The 14667-nt window shown below is 44.1% G+C and overlaps 1 protein-coding gene across 3 annotated transcripts in view; it reads right to left on the bottom strand.

Annotated features, from left to right (window-relative positions):
* The window catches only part of WDR77 (WD repeat domain 77), a 166345-nt gene that overhangs the window by 143818 nt on the left and 7860 nt on the right, over nucleotides 1–14667 (bottom strand). For all 3 annotated transcript variants that reach the window (XR_015058974.1, XM_085884181.1, XM_085884180.1), the window contains exons 2-3: nucleotides 6354–6539; nucleotides 5804–5939 (exon numbers count right to left, since the gene is read on the bottom strand). Coding sequence is in view for 2 of the 3 variants with exons in the window: in XM_085884181.1 (XP_085740307.1) it covers nucleotides 5804–5939; nucleotides 6354–6539 (322 nt within the window). In the remaining variant the exon portion in view is untranslated. The remainder of the gene's footprint in view (nucleotides 1–5803; nucleotides 5940–6353; nucleotides 6540–14667) is intronic.

Below are 14667 nucleotides of genomic sequence, written 5' to 3'. Positions count from 1 at the left end.
ACAATAATCAAAATGCACATATAAAGCGAAAGCAAGAGTTGAACCGAATACGCGTACACACGGCAACACTTATACAGTTATACTTTACAGACGGCGCCAACACACATTTACCCAAAAGCAAAGGAAAGAAGCCACCCTCATAGACCAGGGGGCAGACGGGGCCCGTGGGCCTTCATGGCGTGGGACTTGGCAGACCGAACGAGTCCCACGAGACCGTTGCAGGTTACCTGCACCCTCGTGGTGCGATGGTGGGCGAGCTCTCTCCGGCGCTCCTTGTACGAATGCGCAGGTCCGCGCGACACAGCTAGCAGAGCGACGCCTCCAGTCCGCGTCCCTCCACGACGTCCGGACTCTCCACCGACTGCAAGCTCCAACGAGCGGGTCGCTCTACGGACCACTTCTCCAAGACCCAGATGGGCAGAAGACCATGAACCGCCGACTGACACTGACACTCTCACCGACCGCGCTGACCTGACCTCCTCTGACCTCTTCTTTTTAGCGGCGCCTTCGTGCGCCCTTTTATTTCCCTGGCACCACTCCCCTCCCTTCGCGGCACGCGGGGGGAGGGGGAAACATTCCACTAGAGAAATCAGGGTGGGAGTTGAGTTCCAACCGTCATTCTTGTTTACCAGGGAAATCGGGGTGGGAGTTGTTGTTGTTCCCTTTTGTGTTCGTGGAGATGTTGACGGTTGCTGGCGGAGTGGTGAGAATGGCGTGGTTGTTGAGAGGCAGGTGTGGTTGTGGTTGTTGTGAAGCGGCGTTGTGGTTGGTGGTTGTTGTGTGATGGCGGTTGAGACGTGGTTGGTTCAAAATAAAGATAGAACAGAAAAACGCCTAACTCAAAAGCGTCGCAGCCCGAATGAATCACATGAATTCCCTCCAGACAACAGATTTGGGGCTAACTACACATGTACTTAGAGATATCTCACCTACGGGCCCTTCATGGTGTAATGCGAATTTCCACAGCCGTAACACTATTTTACTTCATTCTCATATTCTTAGAACCAGGATTAAATATTTACGGCAGTGTTCCATTGGCTTTGGAAAATGGCACTCTCTTCAGGAAACAAGGTTTGTATAATTATTGGATGCCATTAGTCACCGAGAATGGCTTCAGTCAATATCACTTTTCTCTGCCGTGTACTGTAACAGGCAGTCAGGGTTGTCGACAAAGGTAGACTCTCTACCATTCTTTGGAAGTACGATGAAGGACGACTCATCCAAGCATTACATTTATACACTGCTTCAAAGCACAGGTCTTGTGTTCCATGCAGGATAACATTCGTTTTCGTAATCATGGGTTTGCATATGATGGCTGTGCAGTGAAATTCCATTTTGTGCGACTCACGAGTTGTTTTGATAGAAATTGGTCGAGTTAAGTTTGTATTCAGTTCTGCAGACACTTTTGCAGCTGTCAACCTTGGATTTTGAGTCACGATTGACGACACACGTCCGTCTCGATTATGCAGCCTAAATGTCCGATGACCGTTAGACTTGTTGTAGATGTCTTTCTTTCTTTTTTCCCATCCTGTCATTACTTTTGAGATTTGTCCTCTCGATACCTTAGCAGTTTTGAGGTTTCGGTCACAGAACAACCAGCCCTGCGAGCACCAATAATTTATCGCTTTCAAAATCAGGCATAGAGCCTGGTGTTGGCTTACTGGTTACGGTGGCTGGCTTGGGATCCGAGGGTCCTGAGTTTGAGCCCCGTTGGCCACTGAATTAACACCAGGAGGTTGACTCAGCCTGTCCTTCTAAGGTCAATGAAATGAGTACCAGTGTACTGGTCCCGGTGTATGCCCCGGTTAGAATAGGTGTACCATATCCCTGTGTGTCGTAAGAGGTGACCAGGGTTGGTGTCAGGAAGGGAATCCGGCCATAAAAACATTGCCTCAAGAAGGGAACCATGATTGCATGGAGCCCGCAAAAAGCTAACCCCTGCTCAGCAGGTAAAAATGGCTTTAAAAAGAGTTTTTTTAAGTCAGGCATATCTCTCGTTTTGGCACACTACATCAAAATCTGTGACAGAGAAATGGCATTTATTAAATAAATATTGCAATATTTGTTCTTTGAATAAACATTATTATGTAGAACTAGCTGAAGTGACCATCTTCAATACGCAATTCAGAACAGGAGACCCTCGTATAATGCGGGAGATGCGTTCCCACAAAATGCCATGTATCCGAAGACGCGTTACAGGGGAAATATTTAATACTAGCCGAAACCCCGTCACAGAAGGATTCTGTTCATTCAACCACCCTCACCAGCTCACCCACACTTGAGGGACATGGACTGGACAGGGCGTGCTTGCCCCCGCCTCCTCATCACCCGCCCCTGCCCCATCCCCCCACCTTCAAATTGCTTACCCCCGCCCAAAAATTTAATTACCCCAGTCCCGCCCCCGCCTATTCACTCCAGGCCCCCCGTCTCTCGATTCCCCGCCCTGCTTGCCCCCGGGCCCCCTGTCCACCCCCTCACACTCAACCCCACCTAATTCACCCCAGCCCCCACCCACCCAACCCCTGCCCCATTTCCACCCCCCCGTCTCCCGCTTTCAATTTGCTTACCTTGCCACCCCGCCTCTTCACTCCTCGCCCCCGCCTCTTCATCCCCCACCCCCGCATCTTCACTCCTCGCCCCAGTCTCAACAAAGTATTTATTCTGCTTCAGAGTTGAAAGTTGACTATTGCCACGATGTGCGATGCACTCTTACAGGTACGAAGTTTCTTTCAGTCCAGGTCACAGTACCGAGAAAAACATGACGTGACCGCAAGGAGAAACACAAAATTGGTCCTTCAGTATTAATATATAGAAGATACAATGTTTCTTGTTGCATTTTTTGTGTCAAATTCACATTCTGAGATAGTCAGCATGTGCAGAAGAGGGTTTTACATTGCAGACGCTATTTTCGACGAGTGGAATTACACCTCTCAGCGGTAACGGTCTGTCGACGATGGACGTGATGATGTCAACGAATGACCGATGATGTCATGACGTCCTGACGCCTCTCAGTGGTGATGTCACACGTCGCCATGTAAACGAATGTAAAATGAAAAGTGTTTATTCTGCTTCAGAGTTGAAAGTTCACTATTGCCACTATGTGCGATGCACTCTTATAGGTACGAAGTTTCTTTCAGTCCAGGTCACAGTACCGAGAAAAACATGAATTGACCGCAAGGAGGAGCACAAAATTGGTCCTTCAGTATTAATATATAGATGTAAAAATGGGGGTATGTTCCAAATAGGGAAGATTTCAACCTTTTCAGGTTAAAGACCCACATAAAAACCTCAAAAAAGCAGTAAAAACAATGCATTATATAAAACGTATAACAAATTAAACCATTAAAATAAATTACTTTTTATGACCATGATTGGGGTTGGACACAGTACAGGCTTATTCAGGTGGTACAGGCTGTGGCAGGTTTATTCAGGTGTGGCAGACTTATTCAGGTGTGGTTGAAGGCTCAGAAGATGAAATGGAGGCTGATTTGCTTGGGTTTTTTTTGAAGAACTTCATGATGGAGACTGGAGCGGCTGCCTTTAATTTCTGTTCATAGACCTCCTTATAACATTTCAGGACATTCTCCATCTCCCTATGCACCTTGGAACTTCTCATGCAGTCAGGATCGTGTTCATCAAAGATGGCTTTAGCCATGACCTTTGTCGTGAGGGTTTTAACAGGCATAACCTCCTCAGGACTCAATTCCAATTCCTCTCTGATGCACTCCTCCTCCATAGTCAGAAGATCTTCATTGCTTAACTCCTTCCTGTGTGAGAGAAGCAAATCCTCATAATCATCCATATCGACCTCCTCAAATCCCACTTGCAGGGCCATGTCCACAATCTGTTGCCTTGCTTCGCTGACTTCAGCCTCCATGAAACCTCTGAACTCAATCACTGCCTCAGTCTAGAGTTGATGGAGATGAAAGTGTGGCTGGCATGCATGTCCAATAAAGTGCAGTTTCAGAGGTTAAACACCTGGCTTGGTGTGTAACCTCCATCCACAGTCATGATTTGAAGACAGCTGAAAATTGTTCCGCAGCAACATGATCAGCAGCAACCGCTTCCCCAGTCAACTTGAGATTGTGGAATGCATGGCGACTCCTGAAGTGCTCGAACCACCAATGACTGGCAGCAAAAGGCAGTGGATCATTGGTATATTTGGTTAGATCACCAGACAAACTCCTCACCTTCTCTTGAATGACCATTCCAGACAAGGGCTTGTTCTGTTGGTTATGCTGCTCTATCCACGTGGTCAACATCTCCATTTTCTCACTAGCATCAGGCCAAGATCCTGCAGTTCTGTTGACACTGAGATTCGTTGTTGCCCGAGCGCTCTTACGGATTTTATCACAATTGTCACGAATGGTTCTCATTATGGAATCAAGAAGTCCCAACTGAATATCAATGCAGCGCTCACCTCTATCAAACCGATCTAAAAGTTTTTATTCCATCTCCAATGAATGAAACTTTCTCGACTTCTTTTTCACTTGATCATGATCTCAAATACCACTTGTTACACACTTTACAGACATAGTTCCGCTCAGATTGATGGAGCACAAACAACTCGCTCAGAATGACATGGCGCGGCAAAAGCATTCACGGCGATTGAATAAGTCGCTCAGAATGATGGAGCACAGTTGTTGTTGAATTAAATCCGCAATTAGCAAAAACGCATTATCAGAATGTGTTATACGAGGGTCACCCAAGCCTGGTGTTGGCTTAGTGGTGAGGGTGGCTGGCTTGGGATCCTAGGGTCCTGAGTTTGATCTGAGTTGGTTCCTGAATTAATGCCAAGTGGGGTCGACTCAACCCGTCATCCTTCTGAGGCTGGCAAAATGGGTAGCAGTGTACTGGTCCCGATGTGTGCCCCAGTTAGACTAGGTACACCGTATCCCTGCGTGTCGATTCAAGGATTTGCAGCAGGAAGGGCATCTGGCCATAAAAATAATGCCTCAAAAAGGGAACCATGATTGTCATGGGGCCTGCAAGGCTAACCCCTGCTCGAGCAGGGAAAATGGCCTTAAAACATGTGTGTGTGTGTGTGTGTGTGTGTGTGTGTGTGTGTGTGTGTGTGTGTGTGTGTGTGTGTGTGTGTGTGTGTGTGTGTGTGTGTGTGTGTGTATGTGTGTGTGTATGTGTGTATGTGTGTGTGTGTGTGTGTGTGTGAGAGAGAGAGATACAAGGGTCACCTTACTGTTGTTCTCAAACACCTCATATAACCAGGTTCTGTGACAGTTGCATTATTTGATTTGTTTCAATACAAGCCTCAAACAACTCGGTGGCATCATTTTTGTATGGCTATTCCATGTTGTCTTTTTTGTCGAATATCTGTGTATTGGTTTATTTATTTCCATTGTTTGATATATTTTAATGACTATTTACTTGCAAGGTTATCCATTGTGCAAGAGAATGGATGGAGTACAAACAACCTTTGCTGCAAGACGTGCAAATCACAGGATTCCGTGTAAGGGCTCATCTCCCAGGTCAGATACTATCCAGCAAGGGGTCCGTCATGTACAGCAAGAAGCTGCTCCAGCCCTTTTTGTTGAGTACATCACTCCTGGGGCAGAGCTTTTGCCTTGAGACACTTAAATCATAATAATAATAAATCATAATCTGCCAAAGTGAAAATTTTTATTCAAATATAGATTATTCCCTTCTTCCTTTGCATGCCCAACATGAAGAGAGATAAGAGAGAGAGAGAGAGAGAGAGAGAGAGAGAGATTTGTGAAATGTGATTTTCTTGGCTACATCAATGATAAAGGGCACGACAATGGTCAAAGAAAGGGTGAAAGCATACCTGCCATCTGAACTGCCTGACACAACAGTATCAGCCCCAACTGAAACGCTGCACACGAGGTCATCGTGCTCATAGTGGCTGGCAGAGTTGGTCAAATAGGAGTCATTCTCTGCTAACTTCCATAGCTCGAGAGCACCTGGGGGGAGATTGGTAGTAAAAAACCAGTGGATTTTCAATACAATGAAATGGGAAAAGGCAAGTAATACAAAATAAATAAATAAATAAATAAATGAGCACATTACAGGTGAGCAATGACAGAGAAACTCAACTGGCGGTACAGAAAAAGGACAAAGGCAGGATAACAGCGAGTGCTAGTTTCAGCTGTTACGGCACAAGAAATAGGGGAAAATAAATTACTTCTTCACAATCACGATTTATTTATTTTTTAAAAACATTTGTATCGCAAGCCCTTCCTTTTTCAAAAGCTTAACCTGACATTCGCTAACTCAGGCAGGCTGATCAAACTTTGGGGGGAGAAGCAGGGAGGTGTGGGGGTTTTCCCTTTTCAAAGTACCGCAAAATGTAAGCACAAGTTCAGAAGGCCACCTACCAGTGTCAGACGCCACAACCACAGATTTTTCCCCCAACCAAGCCACATCGGAGAGGCCTGCCTCAGTCTGCACACCGGCTGTGCAGTGAGCTTCCTCAGGAGCCCGACTTGCTTCTTTATACACCCAGATGGAACCCATCCAATAACGACCCGTGAGTGCCGCAGCACCGAGCACCATGGCTCCATCTGTGCAGACACGCACACGAGCCCCAGAAAAGCCATTTATCAAATGAGCCTTTACTCATAAGGAATCTGCTTAACTCACATTTCATTCATCTTTATTTATTATATCTATGACAATTCAAAGTGCATAATTTATACTCAGTCACCAATACATTGTTGAGAAGAAAAAATAATTGATGAAAACACAATGACATACAAATTGCACGAGCATTATTACTATCTCGATTAGATGATGAAAGTAAGCCGCAGGGACCGAATAAAAACCACTTTAAAATAGACAACTTGAAATCAAAAACAGTAAATAAATAAATAAAATAATTAATACTCATTTTAACAACAACAACCTACAAAAAAAGGTTCACATGAAAAACACTTCATTTATTCATTCCTGTACTTCAGCGCCAGAGACATGACATTCGGAATTATCAATGATCTCCTCAATTTAAAAAATAAATAAATAATAATTAAAAAGTATGGGTCATTTTCACAGACCTCACCAATTTATGATCCAGCACCCATTATGCATTGCACGCCACCATTTCACTGCCCGACCCAATACACACTGACTCAATAATTATTGATACAAGTGAGAATTCTGCAATGGATTAGTATCGGGTTTTTTTTGTTGTCGTTTTTCAATGGGATTGCATCTCTAATTTACTGCCATGGCTTCCAGAGTTTCAACACCAACTAATCAGGCCAGAATGTTGACTTCTCGTGCAAGAAATGTAACGAAGGAAAGGCCAGGCACCAGGGAACTGGAAGATTTGCCCACGTCATCAGCACAGAATACAAATACCAGCATATACTACAACTCTTTACCAACTGACGCCCATAAGTGATATGACGAAGATTAAAGAGATCCATAAGAAATTCCACTGAGGGAATTTTCAAAGGACAGGACAAATTGGCCAGATGTGACATATAAATGTCATGAATTACCTGATCTTCAACGTTTCCAGTTACACGAAAGAAGAGTTGAAACACTTGGAAACTAGAGGGAGAGCACTCGGTAGAGTGCAAAACCTCCGCCGCCAATACTGCTGGGTCACTTAAGTGAACCTGATATCCCATTCATTGTAGGTCAAAACGGATCAGACTCTACTGAACCACGATTGAATAAACTAAACTAGATCGATGCGCATGTAGAAATGGCAAAAAAATAAAATCGAAATTTTTTTTGAAAAAAAAGTTGCAAAATTTTTTTTTTCTCCAACAAATTTTTTTTTGGGGGGGTGGAAATCACTTAAAACAAGTAGAAATGCAAAAAAAAAATTCAAATTTTTTCAAATAAAATCGAAATTTTTTTGAAAAAAGTTGCAAAATTTTGTTTTTTTCTCTAACAAATTTTTTTTGGGGGGGTTGGAAATCACTTAAAACATGTAGAAATGAAAAAACAAAAATTCAAATATTTTTTTCAAAATGGCCGCCATAGCGGCCATATTGGACTTTGGACAGAGTCCAAAATCTAATGGCATGATCCTTGGACCATACCTAATCCCCCCCACCAAGTTTGGTCGAAATCCATCAAGGAGTTTTTCCGTAATACTGTTCACAAATAAACAAACAAACAAAGACAGGGGTGAAAACAGTAACCTCCGTCCATCTTCGATGGCGGAGGTTAATAAATGAATGAATAAATAAATAAATAAAATGTCAATGGAAGGATAAAACTTATTTCAAAATAACTGGTTGAATGATATTCTGTACCGCAAGATAGGTTTACATTTTATAGGTGCTAAGGTAGTTTAATCAATCCTGTTTAAAGGCAGTTTATCAGTGATTTTTTGCAGGGGGGGGGCATTCTATTTTTAAACATTGGATAACATTTCAATGAAAAAAAATTAAATTAAAAAAATAAAAAATAAAATCACTCACGGTGACACTTGGCGAAACGGAACGGAACTCTGTAGAGAGCATACCTCTGCGAGGCTGAACAGTTTACATTTTGTATCCCACTGGTGGCTCAGATCTGAATCCGGAACTTAATCAAAATCAAATCGGCTTGTTCTTGTCACCGAACCAACTCATTCACAACTTTTTCAGATATGCTATACATAGTTTTTCGCCCCACCTCTCAATGGTGAAGAATCACTTCAAAATTAAATAATTGTTGTATCTGGATCCGGATCTTCACCAAAATTGAAACGATTTGTCCGCGTCACACACCCAACCTGTACACAAAGTTTCGGCTGAAACCATCCATAATCTTTGGAGATATTGTGCTTTCTATCGTTTTTGGCCCCATCTCTCAATGGTGGTCATTTTTAAAATTCTCGTATCCAGATCCGGATGTTCACCAAATTCTGACCATTTCGTCCTTGTCACACACCCAAACTCCCCACCAGATTTCATCCGAATCCGTCCGTAAATTTTATACATATCCAAATAAACAGACGGGTGAAAACATGTTCGGTGGTTGAAAAGCCGGCTCTGGAATCCTACGGGAAGGCCAACTGATAAGGAGGATAATAATGAACAGCAGCTTCATAAAATTGCCGCTGGAAAGCGGTTCAGATAAAAAGAGACACCGAGACCCTTTAATGCTCGACGGTTTATTGAAAGGAGTTGAAAGATGGTGGTACAAGGTTAGCGCTCACATGAGAACCAAAAGAGCTCACTCCAAAGTTTCCTGGCACATTTCAAACAAAGTTTCCTGGCATTGAGGATGCGTGATTAAAGAGCTGAAACCGAAAATGCATCGATTTTGACCTCACGACGCCGTAGAATTACAGCGACCAATTTTTTAATGCCTTAAAAATAAATAAATAACTGTATAAATAATTTTTTTTAAGGACACATGGAATTACAGTGTCAAAAATACAAAAAAAAAAGAAAAAATACATTGTTACCTCTGCTACTGAAGGTGTACGGAGGTTATCTTTTCACCCCCGTCTGTATGTCTGTGAGCACGAAATATCAGAGTTATAGATGGATTTGGACAGAATTTGGTGGACAGGTTGAGTGTGTGACAAGGACGGATCGATTAAATTTTCATGAATATCCAGATATGACTGGAAGTGTGTCAAAATGGTGGACTTTTTAAATGTTTGGGAAAAAAAAAAATCATGTAAACTCCTTCAAAAACCTTCCTCTCCAGACGCACCAGTCAGAATGCTACCAAATTTGGGCTACAACATTCGGCCAGGGCCCAGTGGTCCTATTTCATAATTTTTGAAGTGATTCTTCACCATTGGGCGATGGGGCCAAAAATGATACAAAGCATGACATTTCAAAAAGTTGTGGACGGATGACAAAACTTGGTGGATGAGTTGGGTACGTGGCAAGAACTAGATGCAGGTCCGAACTATTTAACCTGATGGAGTTCGCACTCTACCGAGTGCCGTTCTAGTGAAAAATGCAATTGCAAGTGTAGAACCGGCTCCAATTCCAATCTCACTGAGATTTCTTCACCGCCAAAAACAAAAGCGAGCAACTTATAACAAATTGCATTGAACACTTCCACACTTAACTGTCATCACAAATCACGTAAAGAGTTTAGGCTCAAATCTTCAACACCGTACATCCCCAAGAACTGAAATTCTTTGCACGATTCAGAATACATGAAGACATGCTGCAACACTGAAAACATCAACATGAACTTTACAGAACTCTCAAATACTGTGGAACTGGGAAGACAAAAACAATCGAACACTAAACTTTGGTACAGGAATAATGGCAGATGGAATCACTCCTTCTGTTTTGTGGTGCTTGCCACACCTCACCTTTCAAATTATCTATTCATCTGATTAAAAGGATATATTGTTACGAATCTGGCAGCCATTTGCACACAACAGCCAGAGTCCCCGCACGCAGTTCAATTATTTTGATAAGTATGTGTTTATAGTTAAGGTCCCGTCCCTATGTTTAATGAGTGATTAAGTGTATGTGCGCTGAGAGTTATTTTTTAGTTGGATTTAATATCCAACAACAACAACAACATCCTCCTTCGCTCCTGCCACCATTGGCCTTCCTCACGCGCATGCGTGCCGTGCACACACGTGGGCAGGACTTCCATCGCCTCAGACCGAAGACCCCCTCCAAAAAAGGGCATGGAGTGTTTCCTCTGCCCAATGAGCGAAGGGAGAGCATCGCACGCGCACCCCAGCCAATGGGAAGCCAGAATGCAGAGGGAAAAAGGAGAGAAGCGCCAAAGCAGCAGAGGTCGAGAGGTGCGCAAAAAAAAGGTCGTTGGTCGGACACCCCCCGTGTTCTGGCCTGCTGGGCGCTTCTTGTCGTGGTCGTCAGTCTTCGTCCCTGGTCTTCTCCTCAGCACTTGGTGCGAAGCTGACCGTGCGGGTTCGAGTCCCACCATGGTGGTTTGTGTTGGAGCGTGTGGGCGGGTGGTCGGAGCGTCCGACTTCCCCGCCAAGAATCCCAAACTCCACAGGGGCAGGTCGGCAAGCCGCACGACGCGGCCAGGTACGCCACAGAACTCTGTCCTCCCCAGGTGAACTATCCTCCTCGGCTGGAGGACAGAAAAAAGACCCGGTGGGGTCCATTTCTTTTTGGGTGTGTGTGTGTGTGTGTGTGTGTGTGTGTGTGTGTGTGTGTGTGTGTGTGTGTGTGTGTGTGTGTGTGTGTGTGTGTGTGTGTGTGTGTGTGTGTGTGTGTGTGTGTGTGTGTGTGCCCAGACTTTCAGTAGAAATGGTATAAGTGCCCTGCATCATTGTACATTTTAATATATTCGGTGTAACTCTGCTCTGTCTCCCTCTCCCCATTATAAATAAACCCCGTGTTAAATGTACCAGCTCGTTGCCTGTCGTTTCTATCATTGACCCAGCAAGGTGCGGGCTTGAGAAATAGGGAGGCTGTTTGTGCCGTAAATTGTTCATTTGGTCCGGCAGGCTTTGGTAATCCCCGCTCGGTTACGCCGGATCCGAGTCAGTAACAGCGACTCGGTTCGGACAAAGTCGGCCGAGGGTGTGGCTTCCCCGGTAGTTAGACGGCATGGGTACTTAGGTAAATTGGAATCAGACAAAAAGACCCTAACCGCGCGGTCGAAATATTGGCGTCCACGGTCCATTAAGCGACCTGTTGACTTCGGAGTTATCCGGAGTGACGACCTTCAATTCCGGTGTTCAGTGGGAGACGGCCCAACTGCTCCCTCTGGCGGTCGTCCTCGCCACCGAACCTGGCACCACAACAATATAATCCTGGTGACGAAAAATTTTCACAGGCGGCAGAATATGGGAAGCCGAAGGAAAATTTCACCAAGAAGGACCACATCCAGCATACAAAACGGATTCAAACATTTCAAATTTGAAAACGAATTTAATCTCAAGTCATGAACAGCCAATTCTAAATCCGTTTCCTCTGCAACAGCTTGAGCGATTGACAATACTTTCAGCATAACAGCGCCGACCCTTGCAGAATTTTTGAAAACAAAGTAAAATGACGATTTGATGGAAAATGCGGCCAGCCTTTACATTTTTTTTTTTCTTCGCACTGCCGAGGCTCGTATGAGAGCTAACACACAGAACGTACAACAAAGGAGAGCAGGAGACAAGAGGGGTGGGAGAAGGAAGGACAAAACAATGTGGAACAGAGATATGAGGAGATCTCTGGAAGGAAGAGGGATGGGAGTACACAGGGTAAACAAGATGGACACGACAGGGACTTTCAGGAAGGAAAGTGGGGAATTTGAAGGAGGTGAGTTTGGGGTGGATTAGCGGGATAGAAAAGATTATGGTTTTGGATGGGGGAATACAAGAGGTGGTGGTGAACAGCTGTTTTGAAGACCTGGAGGGAAGAGTGGGATTGAACAGAGTGTGGGAAATTGTTCCCAAGGTGGGAAAAAAAGAGGAATGAAAGAATGAAGGTGAGCAGTGATTCTTGATTTTGGTAGTTTTACCAGAAGGGGGTTGCTGGTGGACCTTCAGCGCCCTGCGGAAATATGGTGGGGACAGATCGCAGACAGAGCAGAAGGGGCCAGGCCGGAATGGACACTGTAGAAGACAGAAAGACCACCAACCTGCCTGCGGTGAGGGACAGAGACCCAAAGACTCAGCCCCATCACAAGAGATACCAGTTATCCTAAATGCCTTGGTTTCCACTGCGTGAAGCCGAGAAAGGTGGGAGGCAGGAGCACCAGCCCAGAGGGGAGAGCAATACTCCATCAGGCTGAGGATAAAAGCTTTGTATGTGGTCAGGAGCTCAGGTGGGGCGAAGAAGGACTTTGCACGACGGAGGATTCCCAGTCGGCCAGTGCTGGATTAACCATTAGGCAGACAAGGCATGTGCCTTCGGGCCAGCCAAAAATTCGGGCCAAAAATTATTTTCACATTAAATTTGTCTTTTTTTGTATTAAATATTTTGTTCTTGAATAAGTTCATCTTTTGTCTGGGGTCCATATCCATGAGCCCGAGATCTAATTTAAATTTTTCAGGCCATTCTCTAAAATTTCAAAATGTGCCTTAGGGCCAGCCGAGGCTTAATCCGGCATTGCAGTCGGCGACTGGCTTTTGAGGCCAGGTTGGAAATGTGGCTTTCCCAGGAAAGATCATGGCAGATCGTGAGACCCAGAAGGTTGAAGGAAAGGACTTCTTCCAGAGGATTGTTGAGAAAATAAATATACATATATATACACTCCACCGGTAAAAAGTTTTAGAACACACCCATTTTTTCAGATTTTACTGAAATTTAAGCAGTTTAATGTTTCAATGTACTCTGAAACTAAAGCATAGAACAAATAAACAATTACAGATAAAAAAGAAATCATGGAATAGTTTTGTTGAACAAAATTTAATCCAAATTTTTGACTCAAAGGCACCACCTTTTGCAGATATAACAGCCAAATATACTCGTGGCATTTTTTCTACAATGGAAATCAAATGTTGTTCGGAAAGTTCTTCCCAACACCGTTGCAGAAGTTCCCACAAATGTGTTGCACTTGTAGGTTGCTTTGTTTTCACCCTTCTGTCCAGTTGATCCCAAACCAGCTCGATGGGGTTTTAGTCTGGAAACTGTGCTGGCCATTCCATGATTTGAAGCCGACCGTCCTGTTCTTTTCTTCTAAGGTAATTCTGACGTAGCCTGGAGGTATGTTTTGGGTCGTTATCTTGCTGCAGGATGAACCCCTGACCAACTAGGCATAGACCAGAGGGTATTGCATGGCGCTGCAAAATACTATAGTAGCCCTTTTGGATCAGGGTGCCAGTCACTCTGTGCAAGTCGACGACTGGATTCAGCAAGAGCCCCAGATCATCATGCTTCCTCCTCCATGTTTGACAGTTGGTGTCACACACTGAGGAACCATCCTTTCACCTACTCAACGGCGTACAAACACCCTGCGTGATAAACCGAAGATTTAAAATTTTGATTCATCGGACTATAAGACCTTCCAGTTTTTAGTAGTCCACTGGCGGTGCTTCATGGCCCAGGCAAGCCTCTTTTTCTTATTTTACCATCTTAGCAATGGTTTTCTTACTGCCACTCGACCTGTCAAACCTGCAGCTCGAAGTCTTCTCTTCATAGTTGAAACTGAGACTTCCTTACTTTGACCAGTGTAAAGCTGTGCTTGAAGCTGTTGTCCTGTGAGCCGCCTATCACGCAAGCTGTTGACTCTCAGAAACTTGTCTTCTGATTGTGTTGTGGCTTTGGGTCTGTCAGACCTCTTCCTGTCAGAGTTTCCTGCAGTTTCCAAGTGCCTTTGATGGTGTAGGAAACTACTCACTGACACCTTGGCTTGCTTTGCAATTACTATAATGGAAAGACCTGCACTTTTAAGGGTTATTATGGTCTGTCTGTCTTCCTTTGTTAATTGTCGTTTTCTCACCATTATGACAGCAATATACTACTTCCTGCAGTGCAATATTGTCCAAATAATGCTTCAGAGGATGTTGCAACACAGTCTGTTCCAACACTGCTTTTATACAGACAGAGGGTTTATAACTAATCAACAAAAGTTGAGACACCTGGAGGAATTGTTTGCATCAACTTTCAAGGCTTAATTTACTTCCATTGCTACAGAACAGCTGCAGTTGTTAACCCATTACTTGTTCCCTGAAAAGGGCCTTTTTCATCAACACTGAAATTTACATTATTTTTCAGTTTTTGGTAACAAACTTTTTTTTAACCTCTGGCAGTTTACCGCTTAGCTTTATACCATTTCAGGTTATTCACTGGACTT

This window comes from Eptatretus burgeri, chromosome 6 (genome assembly GCF_056783735.1).
Source record: "Eptatretus burgeri isolate ZD-2024b chromosome 6, Ebu_testis_v1, whole genome shotgun sequence".
Lineage (NCBI taxonomy): Eukaryota > Metazoa > Chordata > Myxini > Myxiniformes > Myxinidae > Eptatretus > Eptatretus burgeri.
This window is presented reverse-complemented; position numbering and strand designations above follow the sequence as displayed.